The sequence below is a fragment of the Paroedura picta genome, chromosome 16 (genome assembly GCF_049243985.1).
Source record: "Paroedura picta isolate Pp20150507F chromosome 16, Ppicta_v3.0, whole genome shotgun sequence".
In the NCBI taxonomy this organism is placed as follows: domain Eukaryota; kingdom Metazoa; phylum Chordata; class Lepidosauria; order Squamata; family Gekkonidae; genus Paroedura; species Paroedura picta.
Window position 1 is genome coordinate 3,896,665 of NC_135384.1, and position 23,886 is coordinate 3,920,550.

Below are 23,886 nucleotides of genomic sequence, written 5' to 3' on the forward strand. Positions count from 1 at the left end.
TCGATGGAAAAAAGATTCCCTGCGTAATAGACATTTCTGTCCCCACGTCAGTTTTGGCCTCGGTCAGAGTAGCCACAAAACGATCAAAACGCTCGGGAAAGAAGATCCCACTAAGGAGGACGATTATAGGACTATGAAACTTGACCGGGGTGGCCAAACTGTGGCTCTCCAGAGGTCCATGGACTACATTTCCCATGAGCCCCTGGTAGTCCATGAACCTTTGGAGAGCGACAGTTTGGCCACCCCCAGTCCCCACATTAGTTTCTGCCTCAGTGCAGGTTAAATGGTGGGGCCTTTTCCTTTCCTCATGAGGTGGCCCCGGGTGTTCAGTTCCGGGTGCCACAAAAGGATGAAGCACTTGGGAACAAACATCCCGATAAAGACGGCTGCGCTGGAGCCTAGGACGGCGAAGGACTCCGTGGCTGCCGTGTGCCACTCCCGTGCCGTGAGGTAGGCGGGCACAAACGCCAGCCAGACGCCGAGGCACCCCAGCAAGCTGAAGCCGATGAGCCAGGCCTCGTTGAAGGCGTCAGGGAGGTTCCGTGCCAAGAAGGCCCCGACCAAACTGAGCCCGCCCAACAGGCCCAGGTAGAAGAGCATGGCCCAGAACGCGGCCACCGAGCCTTCGTTGCACAGCAGTGTCACGTCGTGGGGGACGGAGGATGTGTCTTTCCCGGGAGAGGGAGGGGACACGGCTAGCCACACCGTGCACAACAGGAGCTGGGGGAAGCAGCCCCCCAGGACCACCGCCCGGGCCGTGCGGGTGTCGAGCCACTGCCTCATGCGGCTGCCGGGGTCGGTGGCCCTGAACGCGGCCACCACCATCAGCGTCTTGGCCAGGAGGCAGGAGAGGCAGAGGGCGAAGGTCGGCCCGAAGACCACCGGACGCAAGAAGCAGCTGCGACGGGTGGGTCGGCCCAGAAATAGCAGGCAGCTGAGGAAGCTGACGGTCAGCCCTGCCAGAAGCAAGTAACTGAGTTCACGGCTGTTGGCTCGGACCAGCGGGGAGTCCCGGTGGGTGACGAAGAGGGCGAGGGTCAAGATGGGCAGAAGGGAGCCGCAGACGGAGGCGCCGGCCAAGCCGGCTCCCAGGGGCTCGTGGAAAGGAAGGTAGAGTTCTCTTTTGGGCATGCACCGTGTTTGCCCTTCGTCTGGCCACTGGTCTTCCGGGCACCTAATGCAGACGGACGAGCCTAGAAGCAAAAACAGGGAAACTGAGCAACTTCATTCAGACGGATGGCTCTGTGATGCTCATTCCATGACTGTAAGACTAGGTTTGTGGTGTAGATACGGAGGGCCCACTACTCACCAGTCTGGTTTGAGATTTCCCCGCTTGCACACGGAACACAGACAAAACAGCAGGTCGCTTTGTAGGGAACCTCAGCTCTATGCGAGCCTCTTGGGCAGCTTTGCGTGCACACGGAGACGGGGATCTAAGCACATGAAGGGGGTGGGGGTGGGAGTGGTCTAATCAGTGACCTTTCTTAATGTTACCAGCAGCTTAAAGCATGAAACAGTTTTAGGGAGTAGTGAAACTAGTTTGTAACTGAGAGAGGAGGGAGATAGTCCTACCAGTCCAACTGACTAAGATTGTGGAGGGGATGCAGAGAGGAAGTGGGTTCAACGGAGCAGGAAGTCTCCAACGGAACCAATCAGCGCACAGATTATTTGAAAAACACCAGGAAGTTCCTGATCTAACTGAGCCTCAGAGGAGGGCAGTATATAAATACAATGAATGAATGAATGAATACACATCTCCTCCGATGCCCGCTCTAGAATATTTTTCATTTTCTGCCAGATCATGCACGCTATAGATCTTGTGCAGTCCAACAATAACCAGCAGCTTGAACTGGATTCAGAAACAACCCGCCAGCCAGTGTATCTGTTGCAGTGACACAGGCCCAAATCCAATGAATGAAAATAGACCAGCACCTCCTCCAAGACAGAGTGCCTGGTTATGTCACAGCCCACAAACATGGCCTTCAAGGACATAAATGAATGAATGAATGAATGAATGAATGAATGAATGAATGAATGAATGAATGAATGAAGGTTTTCCGTACCTTTGTACCACCTCCAGCCCACAAGATGGCGCTGTCATTAATCTCCAGCTCTTTGCTTGGCGAAGGGCTGAAGGCAATCCGTCCCACCAGCACAATACTGAAGTCTTCCTCAGAGAAGAAACGCGTATTGAAGACGTCTAAATAGCCCGGAAGGTCGCCGTGTTCATCAAAAAAGACTTCTGCGCTTGCCTTGTTCTTGAAATGGACTTTCCTCAAATACTGCAGCAGCTGGGTTAGGGGCAGAAAGGGGTCGTTAGATCCACCTAGACAGATGCTTACAGAGACAAATTAAGTAGGCAGGTGATGTGGTTGCTTGCCCTGATGCTAGGTAGGACTAGTGGGCAACAGAGTCACCAAGTATTGATGATGTACTCTGTGTCGGGCCCTGGCCTTGAAGGCTAGCTTGAGCTGAGAAGCTAAGCAGGGTCGGTCCTGGTTAGTACTTGGATGGGAGACCACCAATGGAGTAAGGGTTGCCCCAGAGAAGCATGTCATGGCATCTCCGAACCAAGCTTAGTGTGTGTTTCCTGGGAACCGACCAGTCGCATAAACGTATCCTATAAGCCGGGCATCACCTTCCAGGGCTCGAGACCACGAATTCCCACTTGAGCCCGGTTTCTAAAGGGCTTCGGTCCTCTCGGCTCCTTCCGCACCATGTCCTGCAAGGCGTGGGCGATGGCGTAGACCGCGTCGTGGACGTTGAACGCCAGGCCAAAGCCGGGCATGCTGAGAAAGGCGTTCGTCCCGTTCCCCAAGCTCTCCTCCCCTGTGCAGAGATCGGTTCTCTCTCCAGAGCTTGCGTCCCACCAGCAATGGAAGACCTCGCTCCAGAATTCTTGGAAAAAGACGTCTTCCGGGGAATTAGAAGGACGGAGACGGAGGATATAATCCCGCAGGCCTGGAACCACTTCTTTGTGGGGCATGACAGCCAGCGAGCCCTGTAACATTTGAACGGCGTGCTTCTTGAAGAGGGCAATCCGGCTCATGGACTCCGAGTACAACCACAGCCGTCCTCTGACTCCCTGCCTGTACAATTCAGCCAATACGGGTAACACCTCGATGCCGCAGAATGACACAATAACACGAGCCTTGGAGCCTGCAATGATTTTGACCACTCTCTCAGTGATGGTCAGGTTAGGCACGACCGGAAGTGTGTATTCGAAGGCGACACAAACACCCTTCTTGAGGATCTGTTCCTGCACCACCTCGGCGCCCTGCTTCCCGTTTTCCGAGTCTTCGCTGAGCAGCCCGATCCACGTCCAAGCAAAATGGATCACTAGCCGAGCTAGGCTGAGAGCCTGGAGATGGTTGCTGGGCACCGTGCGGAAGAAAGACAGGAACCGGGAGCCGTCCTTCGTCCCCGGACCGGTAGGAAAGTAGCTGATCTTGGAACGCAGAGAGAAAAGATCCATCACTGTACTGAGGGTATGAACAAGTGTAAATTGCTAACTTTGTCTGAATAAATTCCTCTGGGGTTTGGGGGTGGAGCCTAGGGAGGGGAGGATAAATTCCACAGACCCCACCCTCCGAAGCAGCCATTTTGTCTAGGGCAGGGATGGACAAACTGATGTCCACGGATTGCAATTCCCATGAGCCCTGCTAGTGGCATGCTTGCAGGGGCTCATGGGAATTGTAGTTCATGGATACCTGAAGAGCCACAGTTTGGCCGCTTCTGCTCTAGGGGAACTGGTCTCTGTTGCCTGTTGGTGAGTTGCAATCCCAGGGGGGGCTCTCCAAACCCTGCCTGGAGGTTGGCAACCCATTGGTGACTATCCCGTGTTTTAGAATCAGAATCAGAAGCAAATTTTGATATTGAATGTTGCCAACATTTAAATATGCAAAGGAGGAGCCGAGTACCAATTGCTTAAGGAACAAGTAACCTTATTGGGAAGAGAAACAACTTTGTAAAGGGGAGAGAGAGTCCTAGCAGTCTAACCGACTAACTGTTGTTCTGGAGGGTACAACAATTATGGTGGTCAGCTACAGTGCAGGCTTACAATTCTGCCTCGGACCTCAAGCTTGGTCCTCAGCAGAATTACAGGTGCAACCGGGCTGCTCAGATGGATGAGGTCAGGCTGGGGGTGTGGATGTGCAGTAGTCTTTTGTTCATGCCTGGGTGAGTAAACATGAATTGCCACATGTTTTTGTTTATTGAACAAGCCCAACAGACTGGGTGGAACAAAACCAGCTGTTTTAGTGGGGGAAAAGGGAGAGGGGGGGGTCTTCTCAGACCACCCAGAAGGGCTACACAGGGACATGGGCCCAGCACAGACCAAAACCATGCGGAAGGGAAGCCGCAGCACGGAGAGGGAAGTGGTTTGAATAGAGTGTCAATTTCCCTTGTCAATTTTGTCTACAAAAATAAAGTCCAATAGCACCTTTAAGACCAATAAAGATTTATTTCAGGTGTGAGACTCACACCTGGAATAAATCTTCGTTGGTCTTAAAGGTGCTATTGGACTCTATTTTTGTTGAGCTACTTTAGACCAGCTGTGACCCACTTGAATCAATTTCTTCGAGACCTTGTAGAGTCTGGAAATTATGTGAGTGAGGAGGAGGCTGGCTCCAACCCAGAAGCAGAGAATCAGGGTTGCGAACATCCAGCTGGGACCTGGAGACCTCCCAGAATTACAGCTTCATCTCCAAATGATGGCAAGAGACCAATTCCCCTGGGGAAGGGGGATCACTTCTTTGGAGGGCAGACTCAATGGCTTTATACCCGACCTAGATTTATTTATTTATTATATTTATACACCGCCCTCCCTGAAGGCTCAGGGCGGTTCACATAAAACAGAAACAATACAGATAACTCAGATTAACAATAATGAATGAGGTGAAACAACAAGCAACATGGAGCAGTAGAAAAATGTGGGAAGCATTAAATTAACTCATACTGATCGCCCAGTGCGTTGGGTGGAATTATGGAGATCCCTCCCCTCCCCAGACCCTCCTGCGTTCCCCAGATTCTGTCCTCAAAATCTGCAGGAATTTCCCCACCCGGAAAGAACAGGGGATTCCTAAAAGGCCAAAGTAAACCGCAGCATTTAATGTTTAGTGCATGATGCGATGCAGCTGTTTGGATGCCGCAGGACTCTCTTTTTTTTGCCTTCTTCTGGCGTTGCCCCTGGAAACAAAGGTGGCATCTCTGTTGAATTCCATTCATGTAACCACATCTCCCCCTTATGGCCCATCTGTGTAACTCCTAGTCTGAGAGCATGGGCTCCTGCACAGATTTTCACTGAAACCTTGAAGCCTGATGGGTCTTATCCATGGTGTGAGCTTTCGTGAGCATGCACAATTCTGCCTATGCTGCACACGAAAGCTTACTCCTTGGATAAAACCTGGTTGGGCTTAAAGGTGCCCCTGGACCCAAACTTTGTTCAAGGACCTCAGCTGAAGGCTACAAAAATCAATGCAGTGTCACTCTCCCCTCTTGTTCCGTGCATTCTGAGTTCCAATTCTTACAGACGGCCACTGGCGTTCAGAGCAAATGGCTAACAGAGATTCAAATGCAGCTAACTAACCAAAGAACGAAGAGTCATAGTTCTAACATGGCGTTTCCTGCCAAACAAACTGGCTACAGGTAACTGAACCGAAGGCGTCATTTCCATAATAAAAGCAGCACCCTCCAGCACCCTCCTTACACCCCCACCATACCTCCACACTCGCTCACGAACTGACATGACCAGGGGATCCCAACAAGAGTGTTGGGGAAGAACTAGAGGTTACCATAGTTGACCATGTGATTATATTGTAATCAGAGATTATATTGTAATTCCAGAGATCACTGCTTTTCCTGCAGGGATCCTATTCTTCTACTGACGAATAAGAAGAGCTTTCTTCTTTTACCCTTGTTTTTTCTTTCTTTCATTGCAGTGCTGGGGACACCTGTTGGGCTAAAACTTCAGTCAACGCTCACCTGAGGGTACCTGCTGAGATCCAGCAACCTGGCGATGGCTCTGGACTCCGTGATGCCAGCCTCCGCTATCACCCCGGCAGGCAGAGGGTCCCGCCGGCAACGGAAGTTTGGAATGGCTTTCGGAAGGCCTGTGAGGAACTGCACAGTGCCCAGGAGAGCCCGGGAGACGGAGCAGCACGAATCGAAGATCTGGAAACCAAGCGTGATGTTGGGCAAGAGGGCGGGGTCCTGGTTGATTTCCTCGGTGGCGAAGACCATGGTTCGAAGGAGCTTGTAAAACCAAAAGGAGAAGCTAGAGAGGAAGGGGGATGGAGCGTTTGGGTTCTGAAATGGTCCCAGGCCTTCATACCTACAGGATTGCCTGTCCTGGAGAGCCAGCAGAATCCACTTAGGATCCCCATCCCCAAAGAGATCAAATAGCCTCAGCTGTTCAATAATTTGGGTAACCCTTCCAGGGCTGCCAAGAAACCCCAGGGTTTCATGCAATGCTGGTGGAGAAACTTTGCCTTAAAAGGTTGTTGTGAGGATACACCTATGTCGCAGGCTGTCTCTCGCAGGGAGAGGAAGGGAAGGTGATTGTAGGGGACTCCTTGAGGTCAGAAAAAAACAGGGTACAAAAAAACCCCACACTTCTTCTTCTAAGCTCACTACAATCTTCCAACACTATGATCCTTTCTCTCCACCTGCTACTGAAGATACCAGGGACTGGATTCGGTACCTCCTGCATACAAACGCTCTGCCACTGAGCCAAAGGGTGAACTCAGCAACCCTGAAATTCCACTAGCCCCAGCACCTGGGGGTACTGGATTTACCTCGATTGATGGCTGACCCGGGCAAAGCTGCCATTAGCAGTCTCCGAAGGAGAAGATACACCCTCGGGGAGAACCGGCGGTTGCTGAGCCGGGCGGTGACAAACTGTCGGACTGGGGCGCCGAATGAAGGTGATTCTCACAGCTTGGCCAGATTGGAAGCAATGCAGTGGGAAGATGCCCCCGACGAGGACATCCCCTCCTCTCTCAAAAGCCTCCAACCCAAAGGGGGGAACGTGGCAGACGTGTCCACCAAGGCCAAGCACTGGGGTGAAAAACAGGAGTCCGAGGACAAGGGGCGCTATCAGTCTGCGGGAGAACTCTTTGGCTATTCTCTGGGAAGAGAAAGGAATGAGCAAGAAAATGTCTCGGAACCTTTTCTGTTGGATGGATGGCCCGGAGAATCTCATTACAAAGGGCAGCGAAGGGAACCAGGATCCCAGTTGAGGACCACCGAGACTAGGAGGCACCATGAAGATGGAAGAGATCAGGCATTTCTCGGAGAAGACGGAAAATGGGGCGTCTTACTTGGTGCCGGCAAAAGCAGATGGCTGGAGTTAATGTTCTCAGGAGTGTCTTTGGCAAAGGACACCTGAAGCACTGAGACACCCCAAAAGGCCCTTTTCAGTAGTCTAGGAGAGGGAGCACAAGGGAGCTGAAGAAGTTGTCATTGGTTGTTAAGGTCTCTGGAGTATTTCTGGCAAATGGAAAACTGAGGGGGGGGGGAGGGAAAGGAGAAGCACACACCACCAAAGGCACGACCCAATCTGAAAGGGACTCAAGGGAGAGCTCTGTCAAGACTCTGCTCAGCAAGGCGGTTTGCGGCCTCTGCGAATCACAGCTGATAGTACAGAAGTTTTCCCTCTGTGGCTTTATTATCTGACGATGGCAGAACCCCCAACAAAGAGCGTCAACTGCTGCGCTGATCCAGAATATAATCCCAAGGCAAAAGACACAAAATGCCTTTTATTAAAAGCAACCGATGTGACACGAAAACAAAGTTTGAGTTTGGTGGTGGCACTTTTAAGACCAACCAAGTTTTATTCCAGGTATACGCTTTCATGTGCATGCCCACTTCTTCTGGAGTGTGAGCTTTCATGTGCATGCATGCTTCTTCAGAAACACATTTCGGGGTGCAAGCACACAAAAGCCTTCATTCTATCTCCTAGTATGTAAGATCTATCAACGCTGACATGGAGCATGCCAGGAAAGTATCTCAATAGTTAGCTTTGGACGTCAGCATGGATAGTTCTTAAATACTAGAACACTGACTGAAGGGCAGAGCCTTTCTATGAAGATATCTGTCCCTGAAGAAGTATTATTGAAATGAGATGAACCAGCCATTTGTCACCATGCTTCATTTGGTGCCTGTAAGTTAAGAATATTAAAACTGAAGCGAATGGAATGAAGAATATCTCCAAGGCAAGTTTTCTCAAGCAGCCTGGTTTCCCCAATGGGTGGGTGTTAATTAGTTTTTAATATATTTTTAACATTTGTTAAACATTTACCGGGTAATATGACCATGTATTGGAGAAGGGAATGGCAAACCACTCTGAATTGAGTCTGCCAAGAAAACGCTAGAAGGCTTCACCCCAAGGGTCAGACATGACTTGGTGCTTGCACAGGGGATACCTTTACCTTTATGACCATGTATGGTCATGTTGACCTACCCCCCCCCCCCAAATGGCCAATAATAGGTCTGGAAGGAGAGGGACCCTGGGTGGGCGTGTCCATAGCTCTGCTTCCCAACCATCTTCTGCACAACCATGCTATTTCTGGGCTTTCTCAAAGCCTGAAGAATGTTTTGGAAGGTTCTTAACGGCAAAAAAGTTGAGAAAGGCTGATCTAAGCCGACAACTGTATGAAGAACTTCTCTTCAAGAAAATTTCCCCCCCCCCCCAGTTGCTCGCACTGGCATACCACTTCTTAGTTCCTGTCCCCATGCTCATTTTACCTCATTAACCAAATAAGCATCGCACCACTAGTCTTTGCATGGCCATCCCCGGACGCTGGTAAATGCATGTGACAAGGGAGTCCTTAGATTAATTTTTACTCCAATTATTGTTGAGGCAATTGCAGATAACGACGTGAAATTGAGGACAGGCTCCAACATGAAATGAAATGCTCACCCTTTCCGGTACCAATTAGAAGGCTGCTTGCTTGCCTCTGAAAATTGCCCCTCGAGAAGAGGATGCTCAGCCCAGGAGATCTGTATTTGGTCCACAGATGACCGCTCAGTTTGAGCACCATCAAGCTCCAGGTGGAACCTGGTATTTCTGCGGATAGCCAGGCAACAGAGATGAGTTGTCCTGGGGGAGAATGGCTTCCTCGGACTGTGGATGCTAGAGCATTATACCCTCCAGAACGACTTCACTTCTCCAAATCCTGACTCCTCTGACAAAATCTTCAGATATTTCACGATCCTGAGTTGGCAGTTGCATTTATTGCCCATTTTTTAACCAACTCCCCCCTCCCACTATTCCGTCAACCAGCAAGCAGGTAACACAATATAATAACTCAGTCTAAAATCATCATAATCATAAGATGCACAATAAAACACAATAAAACAAAATCAGAGTCCAGAGATTGAAGAACTAAGAGAAAGAGCAAGTCAAAAGCAAGCACACAATGCAAGAAGCTTGTGGTCCCCATTGAAGAGAAAGGCAGGGGATTAATGTAGTAAATAAATATCTAGGCCAGGGGTAGTCAAGCTGCGGTCCTCCAGATGTCCACGGACTACAATACCCATGAGCCCCTGCCATCATGCTTGTATTGTAGTCCATGGACATCTGGAGGGCCGCAGTTTAACTAACCCTGGCAGGCCCAGGGTTGGTCAAATTCTGGTTCTCCAGATGCCCAAGGACTACAATTCCCATGAGCCCTGCCAGCATGCTCATGGGTATTGTAGTCTATGGACATCTGGAGAGTTAAAATTTGGCCACCCCTTCCACCGGAAGTGTCGAGGCTGCGCACGCCCACTCCTATCTCTACAGCCTCGCGTTGGCATGGCAGCTGGAACCCGGCTTTCTTATTGGCGGTTTCTTCGCCCGCGCGCGCTCCTTCCACACTTCGCGGAGGGGAGAGGGCGGAGTCGCACCCGTGACGTAGTGGAGTCGCCGGGGGAGGCGGAGGCGGAGGCGGAGGCGGAGGCGGAGGCGTCAGCCATAGAGGCCGGCCGCGTTCGAAATCCCAGAGAGGCTCCATCCGCGTTCGGCCCACGCTCGGTTTCCGGTTCCGCTTCCGGGATCGGGCGCGATGGAGTCGGTGCTGAGCGAAGTGGTGGCGCTGGAAGACTTGCAAGTGAGTGCGTTTGGGCCGACCGGCTGTACCTTCCACGGCAGGGGTGAGCGGGCTGTGGCTCTCGAGCTTCCATGGTCAAGCGCAGTCTATCTGACTCCCTGGTTGGAGGCCGCCAGGGAGGGGCGGTGGCGGTTCTGCGGGTCTAAGTGGAGCCAGCAAAGCTAAAAGTGGCTTCTTCCCCTTTTCTTTCCCTTGTTGCTCAGTGAGTGGGCCTGTTAGTGCTTGTTCTGCCAGGTCTGCCTGCTGGCCAAAGCTTTGGCTTGGCTTGGCTCTTTTCCCTACGGAGCTTTTGGTATTCCCACCGTCATTTAAAGCTTAATGGTTACCCATTGTTATCTACGTCACTCTATTATAATGATGATAATTTTATTTTTCATAGACTCATAGAGTTGGAAGGGACCTCATGGGTCATCTAGTCCAACCCCCTGCACTGTGCAGGACACTCACATCCCAATCGCTCATCCACTGTCACCTGCCACCCCTTTGCCTTTTATAGGCTGTCTTTCCTGCTTGGCTCAGGGTGGGTAACAACAACAGTCATACAATTGACATTACAATGATAAACGGGTTTTAACCGCTACATTAAATTGAAATGTTAATTAAATTATAGTAAGTTGTGGTTTTAAAAGGCCTTCTTAAGCTTACAGAGGGAGCCCAATCCTGTTGGGCTGTTGGTGTTTTTTTTAATTACATGTATGTGCCTGCTGTGACCAGCCCTGAGCCAACCAGGAAGGGCAGGCTATAAAAATAAAGCTGTTATTATGATTATAGTATTTTTGGAAACAAGTTGTACATTGTGTTGTACCCCTGGGAGGCTCCCAAAACAGTGTATAAACTGCCCCCTTCCTTGGAATAACATTTAATGTTTATCTTTTTCCAGACCGATTTGTGGATTCATCCGTTTCCATTGGAGCTGTTTCCTCTGTTAGCAAGAAGTCTCAGCTCATAACACTTTAGGCTTTTTCCCTCCTCCCTTGTGATTCCTCCCCTTGACGTAGCTTCTGCTTAGAGAGTTTTCCCTGATTCCTTGGATTTAAAATATTTAAATCCTACTTTTCTTTCAGATAATGGGACTCAAGGAGGCCTTGATGCAAGTTCTGTTTGTATTTCCTTGGTATAGCTGAAGTGTGCCGTTATTATTATTTCAAATTCAAACTGGAAAGTGGCAAGACTAATATTGACGTCTGCGGGGAATGTGTCTGACAGCTCCTAATGCACAGAATTGGCTGGAAGCCTACTAAAATTGACTCTGTTGAAAAGTATTGCTCATGGGCGTTATCAGGGTCTACGTGTCCTTGCAGGAGTTGGATGTGTGACCAAAGAATACAAAGCAGTTAATAAGCCTCATACAACTGCTGTGGCAGGGGCAAGGAGGGTGGGAGGGGCTTCCAGGATAGAACCAGGAGGGGGGTCTCCTTTCTTCATCATACCTGTTTTCATGCTGCGTGGTGCTTTTGAGTATTGATGGTTCTCCTTGCCTCTTTCCTCTGATGAGACAGCTGTGCAGTGGAGCAGCCACTGGGAGCCGTCTTCCGGGAAGCGTGGGAAAGCCTCTTATCTTACAGAAACAAATGGCTTGGCCTCTTACCCAATAGAAAGGTTCCTTATCTTACAGAAACAAAGGTTCAGAAAACATGCCCACTAGGAGGCAGGAACGCATTGCTGGGAACTGAAGGCGGAGAATGTGTGTCTGTCTTGGGCATCTCTCCCGGTGGATTTTTTAAATATTCAAAAAGGATTGATTTGTTTTATTACCTTCCCACCTTTTCCCCCAAGGGGGACCCAGAACACCTTTCACGGTTCCCCCTGGCCTTTGTTTTATTCCCTTCCTTTGACCCCTCTTACTTCCTTGTCGTATTGCAAGGATATAAATACTGTGTATTACTGGTGCTAGCAGCTTTTTTAAAGTGAAATTTTAAACTTTCAAACGAACAACTCTTATTTCAAACTGCGCATGGAACTTGATTATGTTTTTCGCCACCTGAGATGTTGAATCCGAGAGGGGCAGCATATAAATCAAATAATAATAAAAATGATAATATTATTACATCAGCCCTGAAAGGTAGGCTAGGCTGAGAGGGTGTGACTGGCCAAAGATCACCCAGCAGGCTTCTGGGGCAGAGTGGGGGCTTGAACCTGCGTCTCCCGAACCTTGGTCCAACACTAAACGTTATACCACACTGACTCCTTTGATTGTTTTAGTACGTTTGTGCAGCAACAAAAAAAGGAACTTGGCCGCCTGATTTTAGGTGTGCATGTTGAGGAAAAAGACAAATGATGGAAGTTGCGCAGCATTATGACCCAGCGAGTTTAAAAATTATATATAAAAAAGCCATCTGGGCCAGCAGAGTACCTGAAATGCTGAGGAGTTATTAGCCTTGTACCCTGATTCCAAATTCAGAAATGTGGGGGATCCACATTTGAGGGTTTTCTTTGGCCCTAGATTTCCCAATTTTTTTTCTTTCTCCTGCAGCGAAAGTCTTTCTACTTATAATAAAGCTTTCTTTCTTTCCCAATGCCTTCGAGGGGACTCTGCCAGAAGACTTTGAGAACTTCCTGGGTAAACAGAACAATATCCGTCTGTGTGCCAGATGCTGTTGAGTGACGGTGCTGGGGATTGGTTTGCCCTGATTGGACAGTTGCGTGTCGATTTGTGCAGACATGTCCATCCCCAGCGTGACTGCCAGCTGGCCCCAAAACCCTGCTTCCATTGCAAACTTGCACCCATATGTTGGGGTGATCAGAAAGTTCTGCTCCTCGAGCTTGGCTCGCAGTGGTAGTTCACACACTCAAGGCATTGTTCTGAGCTGTTATCATCGGGCACGCACATGTGCGCTCTCTCTTGCAGTTGTGAAGGCCTGTGGGGGGAAATGGAAAAATTGGCCTGGGGGTGGGTGGTGGGAAGAACGACACAATTTTCCCCCTTAGTGGGAACTTTTGAGGAAGCACTGAGAACAGCTAAAATCTTTTTCTCTCAGGAGGCACGCAAGACTCTGTGGCATGGCTTTGCGCCATCCAAATCTGTCCTCTCTCGATGTGTGTATGAGCCAGCTTGCAGTGTTACGGTCAGCTGCTGCCAGCGCTCGGAGCTAAGACTCATTTCTGCGCCAAATTGGGTGCTGTCATCAGGAGATGAGCATACAAGGCCTCTTTCTTCGTAGATTGCAGGTGACCTTTAAAACAAAGATAATAAGTGTTTAGATAGCAAGAAGGTGTAACAGTTTACTGCGTTCCCTCTACTGTGGAGTGCATTCACAGTCCTGTTTACAGACAAGTCAGATGTTTTTCCTGGAAACTACGAAATGCATATACTTAGTTAGGAATGCGACATTTTATGTCCAAGTGGTAATTTAAGGTTTGATGAGAAAGGAAGCATCCCCACTCCTCCACGTGCAGCCAGCTAGGTGACCTTGGACCAGTCATAGTTCTCTCAGAGCAGCTAGCACAGCCCCACCTGCCTACCAGGGTGTGCATCGTGGGGAAAGGAAGGGAAAGGTGGTTGCAAGCCGCTTTGAGACTCCTTCACATAGTGAAAAGCGGGGTATAAAAGCCTTCTCTGCTTGTGTATTCTAATTTTCTGCAGAGTTCCTGTTTGTTCCCAGAAGAGGGAGAGTTGTTCCAGAGCTTTGAAGGGTCCGTCATAGTGATTGGGATGGTGTGAAGTGTCGAATCAGGACACAGGATGACCCATGTTTGAGTCCCCCACACAGTGCCCACAGGCCCCGAGTCTGCTGCCCCTCCCCAAGTCTTTCCTGAAAGTGGGTCAGACTGGGTAGGGATCTTGCTCATTGTACCTTCTGATAATTCATTGGAAATCTGATTGGCCGGTGGCTTCAGCAGTAGTTACCCCCAGTCTTAGCTTTAATCTCTCACTCCTCTTTTCCCGTATAGTTTTAAGACTACCCTTCCTCTCCTCTACCCTTGGGCTCTGGGCTGCTTGCATGGCCCCATCTCCTCCAGCAGCCATTTTGTGGGTCATGCCCACCACCCTGGTCAGAATTCCCAAAGTCCCCACAGACTCAAATGAACATCATTGGGGCAGGGTGTGTATGTGTGTGTGTGTGTGTGGGGGGGTGCTCAGGCCTTTGGCTCTTGGGAAATCGAAGGACCTGGACCCCAACGAAGGCAGGCATGCTGTCCCTCCTTGGCGTCCTGCTGGCGTTTCCAGGAACACGAGAGGGATTGTGTTGCAAGCCATGTGTTGGTCAAACAGAATTCTGTTTCCTTTAAAAACAACATGCAGAAACCCAGCATTAAAGGGCTGCTTTATGGCCGGTGCCCGTTTCCTCCTCCGTTTGCTGTTTTTGGTAAGCACGGGCTTTCGAGTAGGCTGGTGAGAATTCACGCCCCCTTGGTCAGCGCCTTGGCTTGCGTGGGCCATCCTCGGAGCATCGGAGAGAGTTCGCCGCGCCTCGCTAATGGTTAACTTACTTTCGCTGTTTCCTGGGAGACTCCCCCATCCTGGTCTCTCAGTTCGCTTTGGAGTCTGTTATTATGGAGGCTGCAATTAGCATTCTCCTCCTGACGTCAAGAGCGAGCAGATTGCGGGCCGGCCGGCCCTTTGACCCTCCGGGGGTGTATCAAACCTTCTGCAGCCATTAGCATGGCCTGCACCGATCTCCTTGCTGGCGACGGCAGCAGCAGCAGGGAGAACAAAAATATTAGTGTTTTGTCTCTGAGCGTGATCCTGGGGGTGGCTGGTGCATCATTGCTTTTCCTCGTGAACCCTCGTGGCTCTTGAGTAACGCCGTGTCAGAGATCCGGTTGGCAGAGCTGGGGAGTCGGTTCCTGTTGGAGCGATTCCTCCTATGGGGATGGCACATTCTTTGCCAGGGAGCTTAATTAAAACTCTGGCCTCTGAGAAAGGAGAGGAGGAATTGATGCCAGTTTTGAAATCGGGAGACGACGCAATCGTGCAAAATTCTGCTTTTTTTATAGTTGAAAAAGGCTTGGTTTGGAGTTATAGTCGTTGTCAGCTTTTCTCTGGCCACCAGGTTTTGGGAGGAAAGCCAGGGAAGCATGTTGATTCCTCCAGCTCTTTCTCTCCCCTCTTGGTCTGAAGCTGGGCAAATGGTTTTGAGACCTCGCCCACTTCTGTTCTTGGTGTCTCTCCTCTTTGCCCCGTGTCCCTCCTTTTCTGGTTCCCTCCTGGTTTCCCATTCAGTCCACTCAAAAGGCCCAGGTAGGGGTTGTGGCCTTCTGTCCCCCAGTGGAAACCAGTTTGCTTTTTACCGCAGACCTGGCTTACTGAGTCAAGCGATACCCACAGGTCCTTCAGACCACAAAACTAGTTGTTTCCCCCCCCCCCCCAATCATTCAATAGCTCCCTAGGAAGCTGTGATTGCTCAGGCCAAGTTTTTACTGCTTCAGCATATCTTCCACTCTCTTAAAAGAGTCGGGCTCTTCCTGGAACCTCAACCCATGTTTGGCTCTTCTCCTGCGCCAGGGTGCCAGCAGTTTCTCAGGAAAGGGGAGGTGGGGCCGCTGGTGTCTTGGCACGGATTATATTTGCCCATCTGGCTGATCTGGGTTTGTCCTCAAGGCAGCCTTTTGAATTGACTTTTTTATTTTATGACTTTCTCCCCGCCGAAACAGCTTTCGTCGTTCTCCTCTGATCCCGTTTTTATCTTCGCAACGCCCCTGTGAGGGAGCATAGTGGGAGAGTTGAGAGACCAGCCCAAGCTCACCCGGTGGAGCAGCCTGGTGCCTCCCTGCTGTGACGCTACCGTGGAGCGCAAACAAAATTGCAAATGAAATGTGTCGTGGTTAAGAGTGGTGGCCTCAGATCTGGAGAACTGGGTTTGCCTCTCGTCTTCTCCACAGGCAGCTGGCTGGGTGACCTTGGGCCTGCCCCAGTTCTCTCGGAACTCTCCTGGCCCTGCCTACATCTCAAGGGTCCTGTTTGCAAGCCGCTTTGGGGCTCCTTCAGGGAGTGAACAGCAGGGTACACACACCAGCTCTCCTCCTTCTGTCATCCCAACACTGTTTCAGGACAGATTACAAAACGCTTTGCTTCATCCAGCCAGTGGTCCATATAGCTCAGCGCCCCGTTCCACACGTTGGCCGGCCAGTTCCTCTCCAGAGGGGCTAGCAGCAGGGCAGAGAGGCCTAGGCCTTGTCCTAACATTGTCGGCTGGCCCCGGTACTCAGCGGTGGAATTACCCTGGCTAGGAGCCCCTGAAACTCATGTTTTATAATAAAGTCAACGCTGAACACCGTGTCTTCCAATAGGGGGCAGGGGGGGGGGCTTTGTGGGGGGTGGGTTGGGCAAACTCGCAGAGGAAATACTGCAACTCAGGACTCACATCAGCTCTCCCTCATTTGGGCTGAGCGGCTGGGGATCCCCCATGATTCTCAACCCTCCCCCGATCCCTTTTTTTCTTGCTCGTCCCTGCAGAGATTCGAAAAGAAGTTCAACGCCGAGCAGAGCTCCGGCAGCGTCTCCAAAGGGACCAAGTTCGAGTACGCCTGGTGCCTCGTCCGCAGCAAATACAACGAGGACATCAAGAATGGCATCGCGTTCCTGGAAGGTGAGCATTGAGGCTGGAACGGCTGCGGAGCCGTCTCCCAAAACCCCCTCTGAACCGGCTGCCCCGCTTGCTTGGTCGTTCCACTCTGTAGCAAAGCAGTTGTCAAAACAGCATCTCAAAAACACGAACCCTTTTATTTTCTCGACGTTCGGTGAGACACACCTTCTCTCGGCCCCTGGCTTACCTCCAACCGTCGTTCAGTGGGAAAGAGCCCTTGCTTGGCCTGCGGGTGTCCCGTTCAATCCCTGGCATCTCCAGTTAAGGAAGCGGGGCTTGGGAAAGACCTCCCATCCAAGGCATTGGGGAGCTGCTCAGCAGTCAATCAACAGTCTGTTATGGTCATGCACCAACAGGCTAAAAACTGCATCAACAGAGGGAGAATATATATATATACACACACACACACACACACACACACACACATATACAATCTTTCATTAAGAGGTATAAAGCAAGGAAACACTTGACACTAAATCAACCGTGTGACTCAGTAGGTTCCTCCTGGTAAAGAAAAGCGGCATCTAGGAACCAACTCATCTTCTTCAGTAATCTCAGGGCTCTCTCAGCCTCCCCTCCCTCACAGGGTGTCTGTTGTGGGGAGAGGAAGGGAAGGTGACTATAAGCCGCTTTGAGACTCCTGGTAGAGAAAAGTGGCATCTAAGAACCAACTCTTCTTCCAGGTGTTTGGTGGGAGGGTGAGCATAATAAAGTTTCTTGTTCTTGTTGCCGTCCAGGTGCAGGGGTTACACAGCCACGTTGGGCTTTGGGGTCAAGAGACGTTCAGAGGTGGTTTGCCCATTGCCTGCCTCTGTGTCACGACCCCGGGAGTCTTTGGAGGTCTCCCGGCCAAACGCTAGCCACACAAAGATCAATTTTGGCTGGTTGTATTCCCAAGACAGACGGGGCATGGAGAATCGATTCTGTGTAACCTCCATATAAATACTGACAAAGAAACTTTGAAGCAGCTGTATTTGCTCAGGGATTGTGGTTTAAATAAGAATTTACATCAAGGCCGCACACTGCTTTGGCCGGCTTCCATTCAGTCTTTCTTGCCTACGCGGTTTATCTGTTTTAAATGCTAGGCGGAGCCGACCTGGCTTGGCTTCTGAGATCTTATGAGATCTGAGATCTTATGGTCAGGCATAAAGCTCTAGCTCTCTCTCTCTATATATATATATAGCCAAGGTTCATGTGGGTCGCCATGTTGGTCTGAAGCAGAAGAATGAATCCAGGGGCATCTTGAAGCCTGTTGAAGTCTTCAAGGTATAAAGCCAGCCTTTCTCAACTTACTTACCATTGAGAAGCACCTGAAACAGGCTTCGAGAAACCCCAGAAGTGGCACGATTGTGCAGCATATGGGTGGAAAGCACAGCTGTGGACATGCCCACCTGGAGCCACTCCCCTTCCCACCCCCTCCAGGCCCATCATTGGCCATTTTCGGAGCAGGGAGGCAATTCGACAGTATTGTGTATGATCATACAACCAATAAATGAGAGCCAGCAAGGTGTAGTGGCTAGGGGCACCGGTGTCTAATTCGGCGAGCTGGCTTTGATTCTCCCACCTGCAGCCAGCTGGGTGACCTTGAGCTAGCCTCAGCCCTGATAGATCTGTTCTCACAGAGCAGTCCTGTCACTCTTTCAGACTCACCTCCCTCCCAGGGTGTCTGTTGTGGGGAGAGGAAAGGGAAGGTGAATGTCAGCCGCTTTGAGACTCCTTCAGGTAGAGAGAATATAAGAACCGACTCTTCTTCTCAGTGTTAAATAATTTTTTTTAAATATATTAAAAATTAGCCTGGGGGAGTTTCTCTTCGTCTTTCCATTCTTCTCCCCTAGTTAATGTGTGCAGGAGCAGGCCGGAGACACAGCTGCATATCTTTCAGACTCCTCCCTGGGGACCCAGCAGAGGACAAAGAGCTGGAGCCAAGGGAGCTGGAGGACAAAGAGCCTGAGCCAGGGCTTGACCCTCATTCTTCTGCTGATGCCACAGGCAGAATCCCTCACAGGGGCAGGTGCTAGAAGAAGAGCTTTTCACTTCCCAGTGGAGTCTCCAAGCGACTTACAATCGCCTTCCCTTTCCTCTCCTCACAACAGGCACCCTGTGAGGCAGGCGAGGCTGAGGAAACTCTGAGAGAAATGGAACTGGCCCAGGGTCACCCAGCTGGCTATCTGTGGAGGAGGAGTGGGGGAATCAAGCCCACATCTCCAGATTAGAGGCTGCCGCTCTTAACCACCACACCGCCCTGGCTCTCCCATTTCCCAAGCTGGCTCTCCAGTGGACATTTCAGTGTCAAGTAAGAGCACAGGATGGCTTCGGAGCGACTGGAGAAACTGAATCCGGAGCAGGCCTGCACACAAGGCAGAGGTGGCTACATTGGCCCCCCCTTAGCCCCTAGAGATGCCTCTGCCACCCCGGACCACCATCAGCTCCAGAGGTGTCCAATGACATCCAGGTGCGTTCCCGCACCTGGTCCTCGTTCTCTTGGCAAAGTCTTAGAGCAGGGGTAGTCATCCTGTGGTCCTCCAGTTGCCCATGGACTACAATTCCCATGAGCCCCTGCCAGCATTTGGACATCTGGAGGGCCGCAGTTTGACTACCTCTGTCTTAGAGGCTTCTCAGCACTGGACCGTCGAGGGTCCTCGAAGGGGGCTGCTCTTCACTCCCGGGTTTGTTTGCTTCTGTGTGTTTTCTCGCTTCTCGAGTCGTGAGGAGGTAGCGGGAGAAATTCCCTCCCTGCAATATTTCCCCTTGTTTTTTTTCCTTTCGAAAGGCGCCGCTAAGAGCTGCTATATATAACCTTCTCTTCGCCCTCAGATCTGCTGCCAAAGGGGAACAAGGAAGAACAGCGGGACTACGTCTTCTACCTTGCCGTGGCCAACTACCGGCTGAAGGTGAGCTTGCCGAGGAGCGATCTTCTCCCGCTCTGGTCCTTGGATTGGCCAGTGGGCAGTCAGAGGAGGGAGGGAAGGAGGGCTTGGAACGGTCTGCCCCTCTTCTCCCTGCCTTTCTTCGCAACTTCTGGCAAGTCCTCCCCCGTAACAATTCCTCCACTCTGGCCCAAGCAGGGCTTCAGGAGGGATGGAGCACTCCCACCGCCCTCCTGCGACCTCATCCCGTGCCCCCTCTTAGTGGTAAGCACAGCTGACAGGGGATTCCTCCCCCTCCCACCCACCCCCAACGTCACTGCGGGTGGCATGCAGGGCTTTGCAGCAAGACACGAGGAATTTGTGAACATCATTTCCTTCCCTGTCCTCTTCCATCGTGGAGAGCCAGAGTTCAGACCCAGCCGGATTTATTTCAAACGTTTGCACCTTGCCTTCCCACCTGACTAGGAACTTGAAGATGGCAAACACTTAACAGGGCATCAGCATTTGCTTAAAAGCAAAACAAATAAAACGGCACATATCCTTCCAGCGTGATGCAGTGGTTAAGAGGGGGGACGTCTAATCTGGCGAGCTGTGTTTGATTGCCCACTCCTCCTCTTCCTCGTGCAGCCCACTGGCTGACCTTGGGCCACTCCCAGTTCTCTTACACAGAGCAGTTCTCTCAGAGCTGTCTGCACCTACCTCACAGGGTGCCTGTTGGGGGGGGGGAAGGAAGGGAAGGGCAGTTGCAAGCTGTTTTGGGACTCTTTTGTTTATGAAAACCCAGCTTCTTCGTCCCTCGGAAGATCAGCTAGTGTGAGAATAGGGGGCATTGTCTGTTTCCCTCATCAAGTTCACGAATAAAGGGAGCAGATGTGCTCCGTGCCGGGAGAAATCGGCACATGGCTCTGTTAGTTCAGCACACGCTTGCATTCTCTCTTCCCCCCCCCCCTTCTCCGACACATGCAAATACTCAGCCAAGTGAAAAGCAGTCAGCTCTTCTGGTGGGGCAGAGGTGAAAGTCCCTCCTCCCCTCCCCCCCCCCAATTAGTCCAGCCCTCCTTATCTCTGCACCTAATCCGGCTTCGTAAACCCGTTCGAAACGTGGGTGGCGCCTGGACATATCTGTCTGGCCCGAGCCCGTTATCAGCACTCTTTATGGACTGTGGGAGCAGCACATCATAATTCCTCGATGGCAGGGTGCGTGCATCGCGGGAGATAAGAACTCGGATCGCTCTGGCTCACGAGGGGCGGCAGGGCTGCAAGGGGGTGGGGGCCCGGGCGGTGGGGGGGAGACAGCGAGTTGCTGGGTTCTTTGCAGGGGAGGGGAGGGGATGGATGGCGGTTATGCCTGAACGTGGGTGGTCGAGTGGAACGCTCCCGGGTGACTTTGGCCAAGTTGCTATTTCTAGTTAAGGAATCGTAGGTATTTGGTGGTCTGCGCACAGCCACCCACGGCTCTTTGCCCGTAGTGCTAGAGACGGCGTATTCTCCCTCTCCCCTACATAGCTCAGAAGTTCCTAGTCTTGGGCTAGGAAACCAGGACCTTCAGCAGTGTATTCCCAGCATTTGAGTGAAATTCTCTTTTTGCTCCCCCCCCCCCGCCCCAATTTGACTGGCCAGGGGTTCCCTATTCCAGCAGTCTTTCCCTAGCAATACATTATTTTCACATCACTGCGGCAGCCTCTGATGTGGAGCCCCGTTTTTTATTTCCCCACTCCTCCGGATGCAGGCAGTTGGCACAGTTTTCTCTGAGCTCTCTTGGCCCCATCTACGTCGCAGGGTGTCTGTTGTGGATAGAGGGAGGGGAGGAGATCTTAAGCCACTTTGAGACTCCTTTAGGCAGTGAAAAACGGGGTACAGAAAACAACTGTTCTTTTTGGGTGGCTGTCTTGTCCAGACAAAGAAATTTGCACAAAGCCTTTCTGGGGCATTCAAACTTGCAAAACTGCTTTTCACCGCCCAAAAAAGTCTCAAAGCAATTTACAGTTGCTTTCCCTTCTTCTCCCCACAACAGACACCCCGTGAGGTAGAGGGGCTGAGAGAACTGCTCCATCAGGGCTGTAACTAGCCCAAGGAAGAGTGGTTTTGAGCCAACTTGGAAGCAGAATGTTTTAAAATATCTAGTGGCATTTATTGCTATGTATGTTGTTACCCTCCCTGAGCCTTCACGGGAGGGGGAACTGTTAGAAACAAATTGATTATAATAATTTGCCAATCCTGAATTTGCCCGCACACGACTTTGAGCGCCGTGCGACTGGACCGAAGCCCATAATCTGTCTTCTGGGGTCGACCGCTATTTGTGCCTGCCTCCTGAAGCCCCCAATCTTGCAAGCCGGCGATCGCCCGCTTGCGTGGGCTTTGCAGATCAGCACAAATCCCAGACGCAGATTCTAAACTGGCTTTTTTTCCCTGCGGCAGGAGTACGAGAAAGCCCTGAAGTACATCCGGGGGCTGCTGAAGACGGAGCCGACCAATACGCAGGCCCTGGAGCTGGAGAAGCTTATCAAGAAGGCGATGCAGAAAGGTGATGAAGCTGCTGAAACGAGTGGGAGGGAGCCCGTGCGGGGGGCGCTGAAGGTGCGGCATTCCCCAGCCGTCGTTTCCGAGCAGGATCAACTGCTCTCTTAAAACATCTCCGGTATTTCTCAGCCGCGGCCAAGGAATTGTTTTTCAGCGGCTACTGAGCAGAGGGCGGTTGGTAGCTGGTACCTAACCGTGTTCCTTGACCAAGAGGGTGGGCCTCTCCTCAATGAGAGGAAGAGACGGCATTTGGAAGCTGGCAGTGATTCTTTCGGTTGCTGTGGCAACCCGGTCTCTCCAGCTCCTGGCTGGGTGCAGTTAACCCCCTTGCCTTAAGCTGACACCTTTTGTTCTTTCCGCAGACGGCCTGGTCGGCATGGCGATCGTCGGAGGCATGGCTCTGGGCGTGGCCGGATTGGCCGGCTTGATTGGCCTGGCTGTGGCCAAATCGAAACCGTAACCGGATGGAAGGCCTTGTGGACCCCCCCTTTCCCCTCCCCCTCTCGGCTGGGAGCAGCCGGATGTGGCGGCTGGTGGCCGGACCCTGCGGAGAAGTCGAGAAACATTAAAAACGCTCACTTTGGCGGCCACTAACCCGGCTTCCCTGCGTCCCGAGGGGCTTGAAGCGCTGGGGGTGGGTGGGTACAAGTGGCGATTCAGCTTTAGCAGCACAATAGAAGATTGGTTGGGGTGGGGCGTGAGGCCTGTTGCCCGGCCAACCCAACTCACCTGCACTATAACCCAGGTTTTGGGCCCTTGCTGTAGTCTGCCTCTCCCTCTCTCCCGCACCCAGGTTGGGTCTGTTAGCTTCCCTTTGGCTTCCCTTCCTACCTACCGCTTGCTGAAAGGCTCAGAAGTTTTCCTCTCTGCCCAGCCAAAGCTGCTGGGTAGCTGGGAGGTTATAGCATCCCTTTGACTGTACAGATAGGGCTGCCGACATCTAGTGTCCCTCCTGAAGAGCTGGGGTCCACCATGACCTGTAGTCCTGGGCTTGCAGTGACGAGCGACTTGAGTGAAGAAAGACAACCGTCCGAAGAAACTTAATTCCTCCCCGTCTTGTTCACGGCTGCCTTCTTCTGTCGCACGGGCGGCCGGGCCTCGCATGTCTCCCTGCCCTTCTCTGCCGTGCACTTAACAAACTTCTGTTGTCACGTGGGTCCCTTAGAACCCTCCTCCCCACGGCTAAGTGTGTGGTTTCCGGCCCGCTTTTCATTCACCTGCCCTTTTCGTTGGTTGGAGACAACGGGAAATATGGAGATTGCAACGCAGAAACTAGTCGTCCTTGCCTTAGAGAAGATTGTGGAGGAGCGTGATGGGGAAAGTAGGAGACGCACTACACAGAGAGGATGACTCTCCACCCCCCTGCATTTTTAGTGTGGTGCATCTGTTTTGGGGTTTGGTGAAAAAGGCCGGAAGGTCACATCAGGAAAGGGGTCGAGAGAGCTCCTTACCACTTGCGGGTAGAAGCGGCGCTGGGTCTTCTGAGAGAACCCCCACTTTGCCCCCACGACCTCCCTCCCACTTTTAGCAATTAACTTCCTTGCTCTTCTAACAGGTGCTCTTCTTCTCTCGCCTCCGAGCCTAGTGAGGCAGAAATGTGAATTAAAGAAGTTCCAATAAGACGTGATCGGCTTTGTCTTGCTTTCCGTCCCGCAGAAGATCGGCCCTCGGGGTCCTTTGGACAGAGATCCAGCGTCAAGGTCCTCTCGGTTGGCAGCAGGCTTGTTTTCTGCATTCCTGGCTGCAAGCCAGGGCCTCCTCTAGCAGTAAAACGCCACACATTCTTGCCTTGGACTCTGGCTCCTTGGCAGTGGGCTGCTACTGTCTCCCTGACGCATAGCCTCCGAATCCAGCCTGGATCGTGCTTTTGAGGTTATTCCT

At 51.5% G+C, this 23,886-nt stretch overlaps 2 protein-coding genes across 2 annotated transcripts; one reads left to right on the forward strand and one right to left on the reverse strand.

Annotated features, from left to right (window-relative positions):
* Positions 1 to 114: 114 nt before the first annotated feature.
* Positions 115 to 6,434, reverse strand: LOC143826374 (extracellular calcium-sensing receptor-like). The gene is made up of 5 exons (XM_077315153.1): positions 5,983 to 6,434; positions 2,639 to 3,448; positions 2,064 to 2,291; positions 1,310 to 1,433; positions 115 to 1,193 (listed from the first exon to the last, which is right to left on the reverse strand). The coding sequence occupies exons 1-5, from the start codon at positions 6,238 to 6,240 to the stop codon at positions 280 to 282; spliced, it is 2,334 nt and encodes a 777-aa protein (XP_077171268.1). The 5' UTR covers positions 6,241 to 6,434; the 3' UTR covers positions 115 to 279.
* Positions 6,435 to 9,924: 3,490 nt separating this feature from the next.
* FIS1 (fission, mitochondrial 1) lies at positions 9,925 to 23,627 on the forward strand. Its single transcript, XM_077314100.1, has 5 exons — positions 9,925 to 10,091; positions 16,489 to 16,621; positions 19,433 to 19,509; positions 21,904 to 22,009; positions 22,368 to 23,627. Exons 1-5 carry the CDS (start codon positions 10,047 to 10,049, stop codon positions 22,463 to 22,465), a joined length of 459 nt encoding a protein of 152 aa, XP_077170215.1. The 5' UTR covers positions 9,925 to 10,046; the 3' UTR covers positions 22,466 to 23,627.
* The last annotated feature ends 259 nt before the right edge of the window (positions 23,628 to 23,886 follow it).

Coding starts and splice junctions, on each gene's coding strand:
- LOC143826374 (XM_077315153.1), bottom strand. CDS start 6,240: ATGGTCTTCGCCACCGAGGAAATCAACCAGGACCCCGCCCTCTTGCCC. Junction 2,292..2,638: donor GTGGTCTCGAGCCCTGGAAG/GTGATGCCCGGC, acceptor CCCCTAACCCAG/CTGCTGCAGTATTTGAGGAA. Junction 1,434..2,063: donor GGGCTGGAGGTGGTACAAAG/GTACGGAAAACC, acceptor TCATGTGCTTAG/ATCCCCGTCTCCGTGTGCAC.
- FIS1 (XM_077314100.1), top strand. CDS start 10,047: ATGGAGTCGGTGCTGAGCGAAGTGGTGGCGCTGGAAGACTTGCAA. Junction 10,092..16,488: donor TGGCGCTGGAAGACTTGCAA/GTGAGTGCGTTT, acceptor TCGTCCCTGCAG/AGATTCGAAAAGAAGTTCAA. Junction 22,010..22,367: donor CAAGAAGGCGATGCAGAAAG/GTGATGAAGCTG, acceptor TTCTTTCCGCAG/ACGGCCTGGTCGGCATGGCG.